The sequence below is a fragment of the Aethalodelphis obliquidens genome, unplaced genomic scaffold, assembly GCF_003676395.1.
Source record: "Aethalodelphis obliquidens isolate GAN/ISIS:26980383/991018 unplaced genomic scaffold, ASM367639v1 scaffold63, whole genome shotgun sequence".
NCBI lineage: Eukaryota > Metazoa > Chordata > Mammalia > Artiodactyla > Delphinidae > Aethalodelphis > Aethalodelphis obliquidens.
The window spans coordinates 4,382,584-4,401,350 of NW_020838007.1; the positions used below are offsets into that span (position 1 = coordinate 4,382,584).

The window sequence follows — 18,767 nt, forward strand, 5'->3', positions numbered from 1 at the left end:
CATGTATAACTGAATCACTTTGTTGTACACCTGAATCTAACGCAACATTGTAAATCAACTATATTTTAATAAAAAAATTTTAAAAAATAAAATAAAAGACATGGTAAGGAACTTTGCCAAGTCCTCTCGCTAGTAAGATGTCTAGTTGAGGCTTGAATCTAAGTCGTTCTGATTCCAAAGAGCATGCTTATTGTTCTGGATTGCCTCAAAAAAAATGCTATGAGAAAAATGAGAAAAAAATGAAAGTCGAAAGGATTCACACAAGTGTCTTTTTAAAATAGAAACTCCAACCATGCATTGAAAATACTTTCATCTGTACTCATTTTATGCACGCAAATTTTCTCGGTGAAATTTCAGGTGGCAAACGCCTAGGTTGGTAAATTATAGCCTGATACACGCTTCCCCTTTTGTCTTTTCTTTCTTTCTTTCTTTCTTTTTTTTTTTTGTTGGCCCTGTGTTACAAGCTCGGAGGTCAGGCTGCTCCAGAGGGCATCAGTGTCACTGTTTCCTCACGAGGATGATGTCAGAGGGGAGGTAGCAGCATTAGACACAGGAGCTCTCTCCCCGACACCCCCAGCTCCATCAAGTCCCAGGTCTCCTGTAACTGACAAGTTTCCAGAAGTAGATCTTCCGGACTTACTTCCAAAAGGTTTAGTCTGAGGTTCTTCTGTGATTCCTTCGTTCAACAATCTCCCCTCAATCTGGACAGCACTTTGGGGGTCTCGTGGCTGGAGGACTTTTTGTTACGGAGCCATAGTGGCAACTGCAGAAACAGCCTCATCTCTGGGAGTTTCCCTCCATAAATAGCACTCATTACTGGAAAGTTGTTTTCAGTATCAAGTCGTGGCAGTGCCGAGGTAGATTATATAAGTGGTCATACTTCCACAGTAAAATCCACAAATTTCTGTCATTGTGAAAGTGGCTTCTCACTTGTAAAATGCAACCCCTTGCTTACCCTGAAGAGGACATAGAAACATTGACGTTTGTGTAGCACCTGACTTTCACCTTAATACCCTTTAATACGTAGAATCCTGATGAAGCAGGGACAGAAAAGAAGTACCCTGAAAGTTGATGCATGGAGCTGGTGTAGGAGATGTGGAACTACAGTTTCCAGAATGGGGAACTTCCCTAAAGGTGGAGGGTCAATTGTCTACCTTAAGAAAATAAGCAAGTGTATATCTGCACAATTTCTTCTACCATCCTCAGAACGTTCTTTGTTCATTAAATGAACAATTCGTTTCTGACACTCTGTCATTTACCTACTTGACACCCTGTTAAAAAGAATGACTTTTGAAGGAGAACCTCTCTAACAGTCTAAGGACGATGCAGATTCATGACCACAGTTATCCAATATCACAGGCGTTTTAAATGTAAAACCAGCAAGTTGCATGTGAGCTTGGATTTTTATGTAGCCAAACTTCCTCATTTTGTAAAACACAAAAAACAAGTAAATTCCAGAGAGGTGAAATAATTGACTCAGAGCCCACAACGGTACAGATATAATAACATGATTAAGTGTCCATCCTGTTACAGCCGGGCTGAAATGTATAGATTAATTACTGCAAATGGAGAGGACTATGTGTAATTCCAATAGACCTTTTCCTAATATCTATTGCCCACAAATATTCCTTCAAACATTCATTTGAATATGAATAAAAAGATATACTTTTTTAAAAAATTGAGGAGAAAGATCGTACTTGTTATTATCCACCACAAAATAAGCTGGACCGCCCGAGAGTCTGCTGGGCTCGGTGAGGCTGCAGCTCCCACGAGCTCAGAGGCTCAGCTCCCTCATCCAGCCTCATGCATGTCTTCTCAGGAGAGCTGGTCTAGTAGCTCACCTGGTGCCCAAGGATGGGGCGTGATGCAGGCTTCTTACCCCCAAAAGCATTAGCACCCGCTGCATACGCTTCAGATGATGGCAGAATGGGGTTGGTCTCTGCAAAGGTTGACTGATGTTACACGTTATTTAAGAATTTTAAAATCCCTGCTTACCATGTGAATGACTTGATTCCTGGGGGATAGTTTGCTGTGTTACTAAAAAAGCATGATCTGATTTGCCTCAGCAGTCTCTGCATTCTGTCCTTTACCACTGCAGTCCCGTCCACTCTCAGATCAGTTGCCAGGCACAGGGTTCCCAAAGCCCGCTGCTGCCGCCATCCTGGAATGCACTTGGCGTTAGGACCCCTGCACCCGGGGTACAGGAATGCAATAGTGGATGATGTATAGCATGATGTGTGATCTCTGACTTTCCTTATAATTCTTCTGTTCTCATCTCCTTTTTTCCCTTTCTATTTCAATTACTTTGAGCAGCATCAAGAAAAAATTACCAATCTACCAAAATGAGTAAGTCCCTCTGTGAAGCCATGAAATGCTTGCTCTACACAATGCCATTTCATGCTTCTCCATCCTAAACTCTGACCATTTTCTCCTGTGGGAAAAATGTCAAGTTTAGGTGTCGCTAGCTCTCATGACCAACTCATCACTAGAACCTGAATTGGAAGAGCTAACCAAACCTGAGTTTACAGTTCGTTGTTAGAAAGAGCTTTAAGAAATAAAAAGCGACCAGATGCTAACAAGCCCACATGCCAGGCTGTGTAGTGACTTCCGTTTTGTTTATCCTCCTTCACGGGCCCCTCACTCGCATCCCCCGGAAGCCTTCCCTCCCCTGATTCGGCTGCTCTCTGCCCACAGACTGGCCCACCCCGAGGGAAGCCTTCCGGACCTCGCCATGATGAAGCCGACCGCCAGCTTGGAGGTGGCGGAAGCCAAGCAGCTGGCGGGACCTGGGGAGGAGAAGCCGGGGGGATGCCCTGCAAAGGCCAAGAAGGGCGAGCTCGGCAAGGACAGTGAGGAAGAGGACGACGAGGAGGAGGAAGAGACGTCAGGTAAGCCGCCCGCCCGCCCCGGGAGCTGCTCAGAAGATGCCGGCTCCCAGACGGAGGGAATGAAACACTGGCTTGCTCCAAGTGCATAAAACGAGTATACGCTCGACCCAGGCAGTGAACTAGAGACCAGGGTGTGGTCTTTTGGTTGCTGTAGTCATAGTTTTCCTGTTCCAATTGCCCCAAGGATTTCCCTGTAATTCTGACTTAGAGGAAGATGGCAGATGGCTGGTTGTCTGGGTCCTGCAGGGTCCTGCCCAGTTTCGTTTAGTCTGTTAGTTCCCAGGAAGCATGGAGGAACCAGAGATCACAGCCTTTGGTGGGGGAGGTGACATTCTGAGGCTGTGATGCTGAGATGCTGCCCTTGTTTTTCCTGGTGCTCTGTGCTTTACAAAGTAGAAGATAAAAGGCAGCACCGGGAGGAAGATCCCTCCCAAAGACAAGCTCCCCACAAACTGGCCCCTTCGCCCACTCGTCGCAGAAACCCTAGGAGAGGCCCAGAAATGCTCCCTCCTTATCTGAGCGATGTGCCTTCCTCAGGTGAAGGAAACCAAGCTCTGGGGACCACGGGCTCAGGACTAGGTTGTGTTTTATACTTAAAGGCAGGTTTGAGCTTTACAATAACATCTCACCAAAAACTGGGCTGCAGCTTCCTCTTTACTTGCCCCTGTAGCCTCGAAACTGTGCCCAGGTGTGACCTCAATCTTGTAGTGAGTCACCCGAGTCGCTCTGTAAATAAACATTTTCACGCTAACTAAAACCTTCCTTAAACTTTCAGAACCAAGTATATTACCTGTTGCAGACACCCCAGCCAGGTCAGGAAACTACGTACAGAGACCCTGGGTGTTATCTGCCTGGGGCCGTGAGCTTCTGTCTGCAGAGACGGGGACAGGCTGATTGCGTGAAACAGTCCTGTGAGGACTTTTGTTCAGATTAACCGGGACAGACCACCTTCTAGGCAGAAGCATGACCCTAGTCTGCAAAATGTTATTCCCTAGCACAAGGTGGAAGGTAGAAAATGACGAATTTGATTAAAAATTATGACTGGAATGAGTCTGAGCGCCGCACTTGGTGAAGTGTGACTCAGTCGTTCAGCCTCTCAGGTCCATCCTCTGCTGTGACAGGGGTGGGCTCGTCCAGGGCGGCTGGTGGGCTTTGCCCACCCCCTAGTTAAGCCCCGGCAAGGAGACTGGCGCTTAAGGAACCACTGTTTTGGCAAAAAAAAATGTCATGAAGAGGGAGCTCAGCTACTTAATATTCGGGGGAAATCAAGGAATCATAGCTCAGCCCTAAGAGTAAACAAGGTCAAAATTCTTTTTTGCACAAATTTAATGAAGAGGTGGGCGAAAGCAGCCTGTCCTTCGTTCATTCTCGGCGTGTGACGTCGAAGTCATCACCGGACGTGGGATTCTTGGGCCACCTTCCTCCAGGTCGGGGTGTCTTAGATAGAATTCATCCACTCCTGTGATCTTGCAGTTCCCATGGGAATGATACAAGGTAGGCTTTCAACCGTAATCGCACACACAAGCCCTTTTCGTGCCCTCGGGCACATTCCCTGCCCTGCAGATCTGAGGAACAAGTGGCACCTGGTGATAGACCGCCTCACGGTGCTGTTCCTGAAGTTCCTGGAGTGTTTCCACCAGCTGCAGACGTTCCTGTGGTGGATCCTGGAGCTTCACATCATCAAGATCGTCTCCTCCTACATCATCTGGGTGTCCGTGAAAGAGGCAAGTGACGCCTGTTTATCCTCAGGCCAAACCGAACCAGGTCCCGTCGCCACTTTCCTTTGTCAACTGTCCCTGATTTTTTAAGGGTGATTTCCCACGACGTCAGGACACCAAGGTGTGAGACAGGCACATACACTTGACACACAGAAAACCACAGCACAGCTATTCTGAGAAGAGGGAGCGATCTCAGGGCAGAAAGAGCCCCCAGCTTAGTCCCTCATCAGTGTGGTCCTATCACAGAGGTTCCTGATTTTCATCTAGTCTTCAGTGAAGGGTATGAGACAGGGTGCTTTTCTGCACTACGCGCGTGGGAATCTACCTCCATAAATTCTCTTTGGGGAAAACAGTAACATTCCGGTACATGCTACCAAGGAAACGCAGGTTCCAAAATGTGATAGAATCTTTCTTAGAGCTCAGCCTGTTCACGATTGGAGTTTCTGAGATGAAGCACAAAGTCTTTCAACATTGTAATAGCACTTCTGTTTTCTTACCTGAAAAGAGGAGTCATCATTCAGCCAACAATGGTTTGGTGTTTACTGTGAGAAGTTAGCTTTCTTTCAATTTCTTCAACAGATAATTTTCACGTATTTCTAATTTCCCTGGACTCTTTTTGAGTTAGTGACAACTCAAAGGGTCTTTGCCCTCTAAACATTAGGTCAGGAAAGACTGCCTATAATTTTTAAAAAGTTAAATAATAATATAATATTACAACTACAGTACTATGAACCCCAAATGTTTCACGAGTAGGTAACTAAGGGGTAAACCTTACTGTGAGCTCTCCAGTCTAAACTGGGACTTTCTCCCTTTTCATACAAACCATCTGAAGTGGGTGGGTAGTCAGGGCCAGGTGGGAACAAAACAGGAACCACTGTCCCCGTGAGATTTGTGGCAGAAAATGACACATGCTCCATCGTTAAGTAACCAAGTCTATACATTGGTTAGAACTAAAATGTAGCCTAATATATATATATATTAATTGAGAATAAAAAAGTTAAAGCATTTTAACTTTACAGGTGAATTGACCAATTCAGACAGAATTTGAGGGTCGGAATATTAAAGAACAATGAAAAAGGATCAGGGGAAGCCTGTGGCTAAAAATGAACAAAGTCCGTTTCTGAATTAACCAAGTCTGGTGTGCAGATGATTTCTGATGTGTGGCAGAGTGGGTGCGGGGGCATCGTAAGACAATTGAATGATGGGAGTGGGCTTTTAATGAAAGAGAAATTAGTGTGAGTAGGGCATGGGAGACCCACTCTCTGAATCCATCCTGGCGGGTCCAGAAGGAGAAAGAAAGAGAGGGTTAAATGACACCACTTTCTCATAAATCCTAAATGAAAAGCAGACATATATACATATAATTTCCAATCATCCTAATGAGTCTTGAGAATGCATTATTAATAGGCTGTCACGTAAATAAAGGATTACGGTCTCTTCACCCTGTTGCACCATTAGAAAAACGGCCTCTGGAGGCATGCGACCAGTTCCTCCCCTACATTTCACATATTGCACAGACTTCCAAAATTTTCACTCCTGATCCCATCTCTCTCACCTATAACTATAAAACACGTTAAGAGACTCATGAATCGGAGACATTCTTCTCCTCCCACTGCTGGCACTGCTGGAATCCTGGTGCTGTAGGATGGTTTGACCCCCAAGTGTGTCTGGGGAGGTCACTCCACCTGAAGGGTGAGTCACCACGTGGTCCTGGGGGTCAGTGACTCTGAGGCCTCCCCTCTCTGCACTGACTTGGTCCCTGGGCACCATCACCGTGTTCACAGCTGATTCTTATTAATGTCATGGGAGCACTGAGCCATCAGAACACAAGGCATCATTATAAGAACAACTGAACTTTTCTCTGTGCCCCGAATGCACGACACATTCTGATCATCCTCAGGTAATGGAAAGCCCTGTGGCTACCTTGAATAGCAAGCAAGATCTCAGTTCATTAATCAGAGTTGTCTAGCCACGGAGAAGAAGCAAACTCTGGTCTCTCACCCAGTGGAAACATGTCCTCTTCCAGCCGTTTCTTTCTTTCTCACACTCACCTCCCTCGCCGCCTCCCTGCTTCAATGAACTGACTGGTGTTATGGACTTGGGCAGGGGTGGCGGGGATGTGGGATATTCTGAGTTGACTTGTACTGTCCTAGGATGGCCTCACACTGGGCTGAGGATGATCAAATCTACCCTTTTCCTCCCGGAGGCTCTTCTGCAATGGCTCCAGCTGCAGCTCTGGGGCCGTCACCCAGCCCGTGGTTTCCAGCACCCACTCCTCCTGGACCCACAGCCTTGTGGGCGCTCCCCTGAGCTGTGTTCGAACAGCCCCACGTGCATGTCCACAACAGCCCTGGAGCAGTAGGCACGAGGTCCCCGCTCTGCCTCTGGACATGGGTCCCAATGAAGCAATGACCCTGCACTGTCACCAAAGCATCCACTCTCTCCTTGTTGCTGGATTTTCCGGGTGACATTGGACATCTGTGCCCCAACCCTGTCACCGACTCCAAGGTGCACACACTGAGACTGCTGAGGGGTCCTGCTTGGAGCACCTCCCTCAGGACTTTTGTAGAGAATTGGCATCTCCTTCTACCCTCACCATCTCAGGGTCGAGGGACAGACAGAAGCACCGCCCTACAGAGAATCCCCTTCACACTCCCTCCTGTCGTCTTCACCGTTTTGACCCATTTGTGTCCTCCTGGACCCATTGGCAGATCTCTACATGGTTTCCCGTCGACTGGAAATTTGTACACTTTTGGCCAGAACCTCGTTTTGCAACGTCACACTGACCTGCTCCAACTTGGGTTCTCATGACACTTGGATTTAACATCTCTGCACTGACTACAGGTGGGAGGAGAGATAGACGCTGCCTCTTGCATGTAGTTCTCATAAGGAGCCATGTGCCAACCCAGCGTGGATGTGGCTGAAGTTTGCACCATCTAGGGGCACCGCTCACCTGAGAACGGCCTCCCCGGGCTTGTGCGTTCTGAGGTGCTCACCTCTGCCCGTAGGGGCCTCTTCTGCTTTGAAGGCTCCACTCATCCCCACAGGAGCAGTCCATCAGCAATGACATTTGCTGCGTATATTTGCTGTCCGTAGCTTATTAATTTTGATTAATACAAAAAAATCCTTTCTCAAAGAAAGCCCATCAGTAAATGACAAGATGAGAACAAAGTCCACATCCCCAGTTAAATCTTCAAGATATGTGGCCACACATGTGCTTTGCATTCAAACCATCGTTATCCAAGGCCACCAGCAAGGGCGCTGGTTTTCACAAGCTTACGGGGCCATTTCCCCCACAAATATTAAACTTTCCCCAGGTTATCTTCACGGACGTCTGAGGAGGGAGACCATGGGAAAGAATTCATTACAGAAACCCTTCTGCATCTCTTACTCAGAGTGACACCATTTTGGAAAGACCTAGATTTTTACCATTGTCTTCTCCTTGTTTTATACGCAGCGGTGCTAATATCAAAAGGTTCCTGGTGAGCTCTGTGAGATCAAGTTATTCTTGGAGGAGGGGCCGGTCCTCATTTCTTCAAGTATCTTTAGCGTGTCCCACAGGGCCTGGCCAGTGCAGAAGCTCCGTAAATGTTTACTGACTGAAGGAAGTAAATACAATAACTGTGCAAGTTTGAGATTTTCCCCAGATATCAGTTGATGCTTCATTATTATTATTCTTTTCACTCTCGCTAAGCATGCATTTAGCCTTTATTATGGACTTACAGTAAATTACAATAAATTGAATGGTTCTATGGTGCTAGGTGCTGACACAAAAGCATGGCAGACACGTTTCCTCCCTCAGCTTGCAGTCTGACGGTAGCGGCTGGTAAATAAAACCAAAGTCACTGTCACTGCTGATGGGGGAGGAGCCTCTGGGTGCTCAGGAGGGGGATGTCATGCCGAGGTGGCCCCATGGAGGTGACATTGAAGCAGAGGGGGCTCTGAGGGAGGGGGACCGGGGATGGGCAAGCGTAATAAGGGTTGTCTGACTGCTTGTTGTATACATGGATGACCAGCTATTTCCCTAGAAATTCTGACTCGTTGGATATTGGTAGGGGCCTAGATGTCTGTCATGTTTTTAAAATGTATGTTCCATGAGATTTTTATCATCGGGGACATGAGGAGACCTTTGTCAGCCATGATTGCATTGAATGAAGCACTACGCTTCTCTGAGTCCCCGTTTTCCTGTTTGTAAAATGATAAGAGGGCTTCCCTGGTGGCGCAGTGGTTGAGAGTCCCCCTGCCGATGCAGGGGACATGGGTTCGTGCCCCGGTCCGGGAAGATCCCACATGCTGCGGAGCGGCTGGGCCCGTGAGCTATGGCCACTGAGCCTGCACGTCCGGAGCCTGTGCTCCACAACGGGAGAGGCCACAACAGTGAGAGGCCTTCGTACCACAAAAAAATAAAATTAAAATAAAATTTTTTAAAAAAAGATAAGAAACAAAACCGCCCACGTGACAGAGCTTTTCAGTCCTTATTTAACTTGATTCTCCAGGTCATCGGATCCTGGGGACCATTTCCTTATCCTTGAAGCTCTCCCCACCGTTGTTTTCCAAATCCGAACACTTCCTGGCCTTTCCTCTGTCTCACTCATGGTCCCCTTCCCCTCTCCCCACCAGCTTCTCTCAGGGGCCTGCAGGCTCCATCTGCAGCCCCCTCTACTGACTCCAGACTTTCGGCAGCTGTGTCAGGAGCTCCTGTGCTCCATGTGTCATCTCCATACAATGAGCCGACATCTGTACCTTCAAACCTGTCCTCTCTTTAAACTCCAAACCCGTATCTCCATGGGACAACTGGACGGGACCTCATTCTTGAGTGTCCCAAAGCCCCTTCCACGAAATATCTCTACAGCTGAGCCCACCACCTCTCCCTCAGCCCCCTTTGAGATTACAGCTGGCCCTCTGTACCCCAGGATGGGGAGCCCGTGGATATGAAAGGCAACTATCCTCTGACCAATTCCCCAAATTGCTCTAATCCTTTCTCCTTCCAATACGTATTCCATTGTGTGGCCAGGGTCTTCTTTCCAGTCTGTAACTAGGATCGTGTTCATCCTCTTCTCGAAAACTTTTAAAGCTCTCTCTCATCCTCACAGTCACTTGATCTGGCCCTGTACCACATCACCATTTCCTGCCCTAGACACTTGAACCACCGGGTGGGCTGCCAAGTCCTCTGAATGGACTCAGAGCCCACTGCTCTCAAGATGGACCACCTGCGGCTCCGAGGATGGTCACCCCACGCTCCCCTCACCTGTGTGGGCTGACACCTGCAATTCCTCTGTCTGGCCAGCTCCTGTTTGTACCCCTGGCCTCAGTTCAGATCTAACGCCCTCTGGGCCATCTTCTCTAACCCTGGATTAGATGTTCAGCGGTGGCATCAACACCCACAACTCGGCTCAGCGCACCCCCGCCATCAGGTGTCATGGCTGTCTGTTGCAGTTCTCACTTGCACTACCTGGGTGTTTCTTGAGGTCAGGGAGCTGCACGAGATGTATGACCGTGAACCTAATTCGTTAATTAACTTAATAAAATGTATCATCTTTTTCTATCACTCAAAAGATTAAAAATCCTATGTCAATTCATCGTACTGTTTTTGCACTCAATGCCTTAAATACATAATAAAAAAATAAATAGACTTAATTTTATGGGAGCTTGAATAGGATTTGCTTTTTAGCACCCCAATTAGCAGGACACTTGCTGATGACGGAGGAGGAGTCGGCCCCCGTCGGCCGGCCAGTCAGAATATCTTGCTAAAATGTAACTTTTGTTATTTGTTATGTTTGTGACTGTAGTTTACAGGGCACTTCCTTGGACAATATTTCTTTCATCCTCAATTCTGTAAGCAGCTCCTACTGCTGTACTGTTTCAACACTTGACTCTCAGAGAGGTTCCATGCCTTGGACAGTGACAAGTAGTTAAGTAGAAGAGTCGTAGGTAACAAACTGCAGAATTAATATTGTCTTGGTGTCTCCACACTTCTTGTTGTATAGCTTTGTAAGCCCAACAGGTAGCCATACCTCTCTGAGTGCTTGGCACTTGGTACCTGTTCAGTTTTATCAATTGCATTCTTGTGGTTATTTCTACCCGATCATACTAAATGTTTCTATGATATCAGTTTAACAATAGTCGGATATTATTTTAACGATATTCAGAATAAGTGAGGATTTTCCATGACTGAATAAGATGGCAGTGCTTCTGTACTGTTCAATGAACTGCAAGCTCTGAAGAAAGGTTAGAAATGAGTGGGCATCTAACCTGATGGAAAAACACACTCATGGTCTCAAAGCAAGTTGAAGTCATTGCCTTCCTGCTTTACACCTGCCCCTACCCCAGATCCTGTCTCGGTTGGGGACTGCCATCCTCTCAGGGCTCTGGCTCCCAAGCCTGAAGCTGGGAGGCATCTCCCACACTTCCTCCCTCGCCCCCCAAACCACTCAAAGCTAATCAGTCTTCAAATCCTGCTAATTTTACTTCCCGCCTCAGACCCCCGACTCCTCCCCGTGTCTGCCCCACTACCCCAGTTTGGGCCCCTGTCATTGTTCTCCTGGACAACTGCAGTGGGTGTGAGCTGGTCCCCTGACCTCTGGCCCAACCCCACTGATGCACCTGCATTCCTCAGCTACACTATCTAAATAAAATGCAATATTTCCCTAGGGTTTCCCAGTGGAAAGCCCTTCAGCACTCTCTGCTTTCTGCAGGAGGGGTTCATGTACATGGTTATAAAGGGTCCATCAAAATGTGGCTCCCAGATGCATGTGCAGCCTCCCTTTCTGCTGCTGTTCACTGCTGTTGAGTCCAAAATCTCCAGCTGTTTGGGGTCACCTGCTCCTATCATGCTACTTCATGCTTTGCTGCCTTTGCTTGTATATCCTTTACCTGAAATGCACTTCTCACCTTTCCTGGCCTGGCTGGCTTCCTGCATCCTTCAACGCACAGCTCAGGAGTCATCTCTGCCAGGAGATGTTCCTGAAGCTCCAGATTGGGCCAAGGACCCCCTGTGGGTGTTCTCACAGGAGCCTGTTCATCCGTGTAGTTTGCCGCTGCTACGTTATTTGACATCACCTGGTTATACACCTGTCTACCTACAAGGCATGTGTCTTAACATTCAGGGCCATGCCTTGCCCATGCAAGGAACTCAATCAGCCTTTGCTGAACTCAGCAGAACAGGATCAATCAGGTTGCCAGGTTTTGTAGATGTTGTGCCGTGTTGCGTATTTTTGTCCCCATTTCTGATTTTCTGTTTTCAGGTGTCTCTGTTCAACTATGTATTTTTGATTTCTTGGGCTTTTGCTCTGCCGTACACCAAGCTCCGCCGCCTGGCTTCAAGTGTCTGCACTGTCTGGACATGTGTGATCATTGTCTGCAAAATGTTGTACCAGCTGCAGACCATTAAGCCTGAAAACTTTTCTGTCAACTGTTCCTTGGTGAGCCTCAGACATGGGGTTGGTGGGGCAGGGGGGGCATCTCTTTGCCTGGCCTTCAGGGAAGGGATGCAGATACTGGGGGACACACATCCCCAGAACATCCTGTCTGGCCTTCAGCAGCTCAGCAGGTTGGAGGCATTCTGGCCCCCCATCTCTTCTGATGCTGAGATTTCCCCCGTGAAGTGGGTCTTCTCTCCCCCCAACTGTAGCTGAGGGAGACTACTCTGAACTCTCCTAATCCATGAGGCCATTTCTTACTCCCCTTTCTCTTCTTTTCAGCCAAATGAAAACCAAACGAATATACCCCTGCAGCAGCTGAACAAGTCTCTGCTCTACAGCGCCCCCATTGACCCAGCAGAGTGGGTCGGCCTGAGGAAGTCCTCTCCTTTGCTTGTCTACCTGAGGGTAAAGCCCTTGTCACCCTAAGTTTGTGTGTCTGCCAAGTTAATGTCTGGAGCCCTTTCCCAGGAGATGCTAACTTCAGCTTTGATAGGGGCCTCATCCTCTTACATGGCGTTTGCAGTCACCTTCGAAACAGACAACTGAACATTAAAATCAGTATTGCATTATGCTGAAAAGAAATCGATCGAGTAGTCTGAGATCCATTGAATAACGTATGACAAGTATATTCACTGGAACATTATAAAACCACTCAAAGACAGAGGTAGATTGACACTATCAGACACTGAAAGATGTCCAAAATATACTGTAACGTTGAAAAGAAAAGCAAACTTCAAAACACCATACATAGGATGAAGTCTTTTAGACACAAAGAAAAAACACTGAGTAAATTATACCAAAAGGTCAGCAGTGATCGTTTCTGAGAAGTAGGTGTCACGTTACAAGAAATGTTTGCTATCTAAATTCTACAAATTTAACCAAGGGCGTATATTATGTTTAGAGGTAGCCAGATAAAAAGAGCATATCTCTGAAAAGGGAATTTTGATTGCAAGTAGTTGTAACAAACATAAGGAAAGCAATATAGTTCAGATTATTCACATTTTATTCTGATGGATAATCTGAGCATTTTACTTTGATGCATTTTGCTGACAATGCACTTAAAACCTTTGTACTCAACTCCCAGAATCTGAAAGTGCGCTCAGCATCTCATTTTGCTTGGTGTAGCTTTCTAGTTTTTTTCTCATATGGCAGGTATCATTTGTAATGTATGAATGATATCTACCATTAAGAGCTGTTGTAAAGATAAAACAAACTTATATTTGAAAAGGGGGATTAGAATAGTGTCTGGCACATAAGTGTTATCATTTTATTAATAATTGTTATCATCACTATTATTATTTTGTGGTATAATCAGCGTATTTTTCCACCTACTGCTCTCTCTAGCCAGCTTTCAGAGGTGTTAAAAAAATCCGCCCTCTAATGCCAGTCCCACTCGGCAGTTCAGTCTGTCTCCTGGGGTCCTTGTAGGACACTGTACAAGGGTTTCTCACTTTTAGTCGCAAAGAAGGTTGGACGACCCTCCCAAGGTAACTGGACAAGGCTTCCAGGTTCAGTGTGTACTTTTTCAGGAACAGGCATGACCATCACCTGTCTTTGGTGTAGAGGTTCCAGATCCTGTTTTCATGGAAATTAGCCTGATTTGCATATTGGAGATAACTCCACCCTTGTTCCCATAAAACAGGGAAAATGAGCATTGAATTCAAGACTGTATTTTATAGAGGTGGGATTTGATCATGCACTGTTCTTTTAGACACCCAGAATGGAACGAGATGGTATCTCGTGGGGATTGTTTAAATGACCACGTGGCATCACATGCAGTTTACTTGCTTTCCAGAACAACCTCCTGATGCTGGCCATTCTGGCCTTTGAGGTCACCATCTACCGCCATCAGGAGTATTATCGCGGTCGGAACAACCTCACAGCCCCCGTGTCTAAAACCATCTTTCACGACATTACGAGACTCCACCTTGATGATGGACTTGTCAATTGTGCCAAGTATTTCATCAATTATTTCTTCTACAAGTTTGGTCTGGAGGTGAGTCTCCTTGCTGACCTGTTTTCTTTCTTTCCTGTGAAAATTCCAGTGGCTGCTTTTGGTCAGGTGTCCACTGGGGCTTTGTGGCACGTCTCTGTCCCCTCAGGATCCGGGAGGAGCCTAACTGAAGGGTTAGCCTGGCCTGGTTGAAAGTCTCCAGGACCTGGTGCCAGTCCCCTGCTCTGTGGCAGTGGACATGGCCTCTCGGGATCTCTGGTCTTACAGATGTGTGGATGTCTGTTTTGTGCCTTCTGGATGTGTAACCTTAGCCAAAATGCACTGTTTTGACCTGAATGGTGTGGTAGGCCTGCCCTTGATAGAATGTACTTGGAACAATGACGTTTCATGGCGAGATCATAACGGTAATTCCCTCCACCATTTGAAGTGGTTCTTATTGAGAGTGACCTGGTCAGTTTTTCTGTCTTCATGATGCAAACACCCCAAAGAGGCAGCACAGGTGAACACCTGCAGGGACCCGGCCCCAGGAATGCAGGTCTCCACCGCCCGCTCGGGGTGGGCTGCTGACACCACTCCCCTTCCCCGTGAAACCGACTCTCTGCTTCTTTTCATCCTTACACAGACCTGTTTCCTCATGTCAGTTAATGTGATCGGACAGCGGATGGATTTCTACGCCATGATTCATGCCTGCTGGCTGATTGCCGTCTTGTACCGGCGCCGAAGGAAAGCCATCGCGGAGATCTGGCCCAAGTACTGTTGCTTCCTGGCCTGCATCATCACCTTCCAGTACTTCATCTGCATCGGCATCCCTCCCGCCCCATGCCGAGGTGAATGCCCCCCACCGGGAGCCTGCTCAGGGACAGTGGGGACAAGGGCACGGAGGGGTGCCCTGACCCGGCTCCTCCCGCCTCCACCCTGCAGATTACCCCTGGAGGTTCAAGGGCGCCAGCTTCAATGACAACATCGTCAAGTGGCTGTATTTCCCAGACTTCATCGTGCGGCCCAACCCCGTGTTCCTCGTGTGTAAGTGGGGCCGTTGGGATTCCCACTTGCTCGTCCTTCTCCTGGTGGTGCGTTTGTGGGCCCCCCTACCCCACATACAGTCACAGGCTGGTTTCCACGCATCAGCATCCCAGGCTGCTAGTGGCTTCTGCTGGCCCTGTTACATCTGCAGAGTTAATACATAGCATCGGAAACACCATGTTCGCTTTCATGATTTCACTTCCCAATGCACAACCCCGCTCTCCGCCACCACACACCCACCTTCTAGAAGGTGGACTGCAGGGGGAGGCCTTGTTCTGGGCAAATTGCTTGCTTCTTGCTGCCACCGCAGACATACACCTACAGGTGGGCTGGGGTAGCCGGAAGGACGCAGCCGGACCACAGATGCTCCTGAGTGGGGCTGCAGCCCGAGCCCGTCCAAGGGCGGGTGACCATCCAAAGGTTAAGGTCTGGGCACCCGCCGTAGGGGGTGGAGATTTGGTGCTGCCCACCCACATGCGGGTGTAGATTAAAGACAACGCCTCTGGGAGGGGGAACTGTTCTGGGCAGCCGGCCATGAGGGCAGCTCCGTCGTCTCTACCCGCCCCCATCGGCCACCGTCTTCACCTGCTCTCACCAGCCTCCATGTCCTGTATGTTCTGGTAAGTCTGGTTACCAGTGCAGAGGGGGACGGAGAGGACAAAGAAAGCCAGAACGCCTGCATCTACGGCCTGTGAAGAGATAAAGATGATGGAAAGTGCTCAGTGGCCCCTCACAGCTTCAGGGGGAGATCAATGCAGGCAAACATTGTCGTGTAAGAGATTCATGAAGACTAGTCATCGCCTGTTGCTTTCACTCACCGACGAGCATACAGCGTCCAGGGACTCTCCCCTGGGAGCCCTGGAGCGTCTGTGGTCCCTCCTGCGTCCCCGTGGTGGGTGGGGGAGGTTGGAATCCAGGAGGAAGTGAACTCCCAGGACGTAACTCAGGTAGCAGATGAGGAGCCGCTGGTACCCCGTGGGGACCCCTCCTCGCATCCCTAGATGCAGAGGGGGAGCAGGGGGTTTCAGTTCCCGTGTCTGTCTTGCCAGATGACTTCATGCTGCTTCTGTGCGCCTCCCTACAACGGCAGATTTTCGAGGATGAAAACAAGGCCGCCGTGCGGATCATGGCAGGTGACAATGTGGAGATCTGCATGAACCTGGATGCGGCCTCGTTCAGTCAGCACAACCCCGTCCCCGACTTCATCCACTGCAGGTAACGCAGCCGCCCGAGCGCACAGCCCCTGGGAAGGTGCATCCCTGGAAACTGTGCCTCCAGCTCCCCCTGCCTTTCCCGGGGAGCTGACCCGCTGATTGCACCCCCAAAGGCAAGAATCATGGGGCAGGATGGCCCAGTGGTCTGGAAGCCGAGCCTCCCACGTTTCCTCCATCCTCCGTGGACAGCCCTCAGCAGCTCTGGAAAGCAGCTGTCCCTGAACCCCAGGACAGCCCCGGGCCTCACTTGCTGCCCGGGAGCCCCAGAGGCTCCTCCACAGAGCGTGTTGGCTGGTGTTTCCGTGTCCTTCTCACAAGCTTAGTTTTATGATTTCTGAAACTGAAGCAAGTCAGGGCTGAGGAGCGGAGGCCAGGCCTCCTGCAGGAGGAATTAACAGCTGCAGGCAGGGGAGGGATATGTGTGGAAAACATACAGTGTGCTAACGCGCACGTGTTGCACGCGCACACACACACTCAAACACGCCAGCAGCCCAGTTCTACTGACTTCAAGCCACACACATCAGGAGGCCCTGTGGGCGTTCAGATCTCACCCTGGACTGAGTCACTAACATTACCTGTATGATCCTGGGATGCTGAGAAACACCGACATCTTATTCATTCTCCTGTGTGTGAAATCAAGGATGAGTGTAATATATTTTAGGAAAAGAATCATAGAAACATTTAAAAGTGTTGAATGTTTTAGTCTAAGAAGAGTAAAGTTCAAAAGTTCGCTTATGTGACAGTGTTCGTCTAAGGCACAACTTATTCCCTAACGATGCTGGGCAGTGTTGCACGTATTTATCAGAGGTGACTTGTTAACTCCCACAAAATAGCAACTCTTTTATCAAATATCTGACCCACAATTGGTTCTTCTCTGCTTCTTTCCAAATCTGGGAAGAGAAACAACCAAAGCAAAACCTCCAAAACTGAGAGACTGTAATTAAGTGAACGCAGATGGGCCGATGGCCCAGGCCAGGGGAGCCGCAGCAACTACTTTCATTGCGGGAGGATGGAGGCCCGAGCACCTGCCTCCTTCAGGGAGTTATAGTGGAAGAATGGCTGCCACATGTCAGCTGAGGGAGGTGCAGAGAAACTGTTGGACAGAGCCTGGAAGCTCTGGGTCTGCTTGGGCAGAACTACTTCTCATCTGGAGGAGAGATTTTCACCTCTAGCAAAATCTTTGTATTTATTTTAATCCATTAATTTCCAGTTCATGGAAAGGACTCCCTTTTTAACTATTCTCTTGCTCCAGGAGGCATCTGTATCTTAGAATTTCCTCGGCCTCCTATAGAAAGACAGAGAGGGTTTTGAGTACTCAGGTAGTAGGCAGAAAATGGTGCCACTTGTGGGACGTTTGGCCCAAATTCGATGAAAATAAACATGCACATGGTGTTTTCACAAGGTACCACTCTGTCCATCACTAACTGGGCGAGGGTTTCCTGTGGACCAGGCAGTGATCGGTGAGAGAGGAACACAGAGCTCCCAGGCTGGCCTGGACAGAGCCTGCAGACAGAGTCAGGAGGAGAGTGTGAATTTGTTCCTTCCTCAACTAGAGTGTCCCGACTTGATCTGTGCTGTCGTTTGTGTCGTCTTTCGGTTCTGTTTTGCAGATCGTACCTGGACATGTCCAAAGTGATCATCTTCAGCTATCTCTTCTGGTTCGTGCTCACAATCATCTTCATCACCGGGACGACCAGGATCAGCATCTTCTGCATGGGTTACCTGGTGGCCTGCTTCTACTTCCTGCTCTTCGGGGGCGATTTGCTGCTAAAGCCCATCAAGAGCATCCTGCGGTACTGGGACTGGCTGATCGCATACAACGTCTTTGTGATCACGATGAAAAACATACTGTCGGTAAGTGGCTCCGCTGTGTAACACATTTGTGGTTTCAGCGTCAGAGTCAACGATCCGTTCAGTGGTTATTAAAAGCCCGTGGCCCGTCACCCTGCTCTCTTAAAAGCCCCAATAAGATGCCTGCAAACTCAGAATTCAAATGACCGTTTATTACTCGTTGTTTTACCACATTAAGAAGAATCCTTTTTGCTCATTTCCACCCTCTCAAGGACAAGAGGATATGTCTTCATAGGAATAAACTCTAAAATGTATTTTATTAATTCAGATCCATCTCTTCTGAGGAACGATCGGTGATCATTCCTACGACGGGCTGCAGTGTGGCCCTTTTATGAGTTGAATCAGTCATGGGATGTCTTCAAAAATTGGATCATATTGGCTAAAAGCAACTCTTTTACCTAGAAAGGGCTGTGGAAGTGTAAATAGAATGGGCGCGGCTCTCCATGACACCGCTTGGGGTGGGGATGAGGAGGGATGGACCCCTGAAGGCACAGATGTTTTATGAAGCCCTGAGATGAGGGTGGATGCAGGGGAAGCTTTACGGCTGATCTGAGCATCAGCGTCTGGACTAGAAAACAGCTCAGACAGTGGAGGGTTGAGACAAACATCTCCCGTCCCCAGAACGTGGCTGCTTCTCTATTAAATATCCATGTTCCAGGGCACATCGTGGCCACTTCCCTGGTAGATAAACTGCCCAC

At 48.3% G+C, this 18,767-nt stretch overlaps 1 protein-coding gene across 1 annotated transcript in view; it reads left to right on the plus strand.

Annotated features, from left to right (window-relative positions):
• Window positions 1-18,767, plus strand: part of LOC113610435 (piezo-type mechanosensitive ion channel component 2) — a 100,761-nt gene that overhangs the window by 18,728 nt on the left and 63,266 nt on the right. The window contains exons 6-14 of the mRNA XM_027088579.1: window positions 2,695-2,888; window positions 4,452-4,612; window positions 11,851-12,027; window positions 12,307-12,432; window positions 13,823-14,023; window positions 14,604-14,808; window positions 14,903-15,004; window positions 16,054-16,219; window positions 17,829-18,072. Coding sequence (XP_026944380.1) covers window positions 2,695-2,888; window positions 4,452-4,612; window positions 11,851-12,027; window positions 12,307-12,432; window positions 13,823-14,023; window positions 14,604-14,808; window positions 14,903-15,004; window positions 16,054-16,219; window positions 17,829-18,072 — 1,576 coding nt within the window. The remainder of the gene's footprint in view (window positions 1-2,694; window positions 2,889-4,451; window positions 4,613-11,850; window positions 12,028-12,306; window positions 12,433-13,822; window positions 14,024-14,603; window positions 14,809-14,902; window positions 15,005-16,053; window positions 16,220-17,828; window positions 18,073-18,767) is intronic.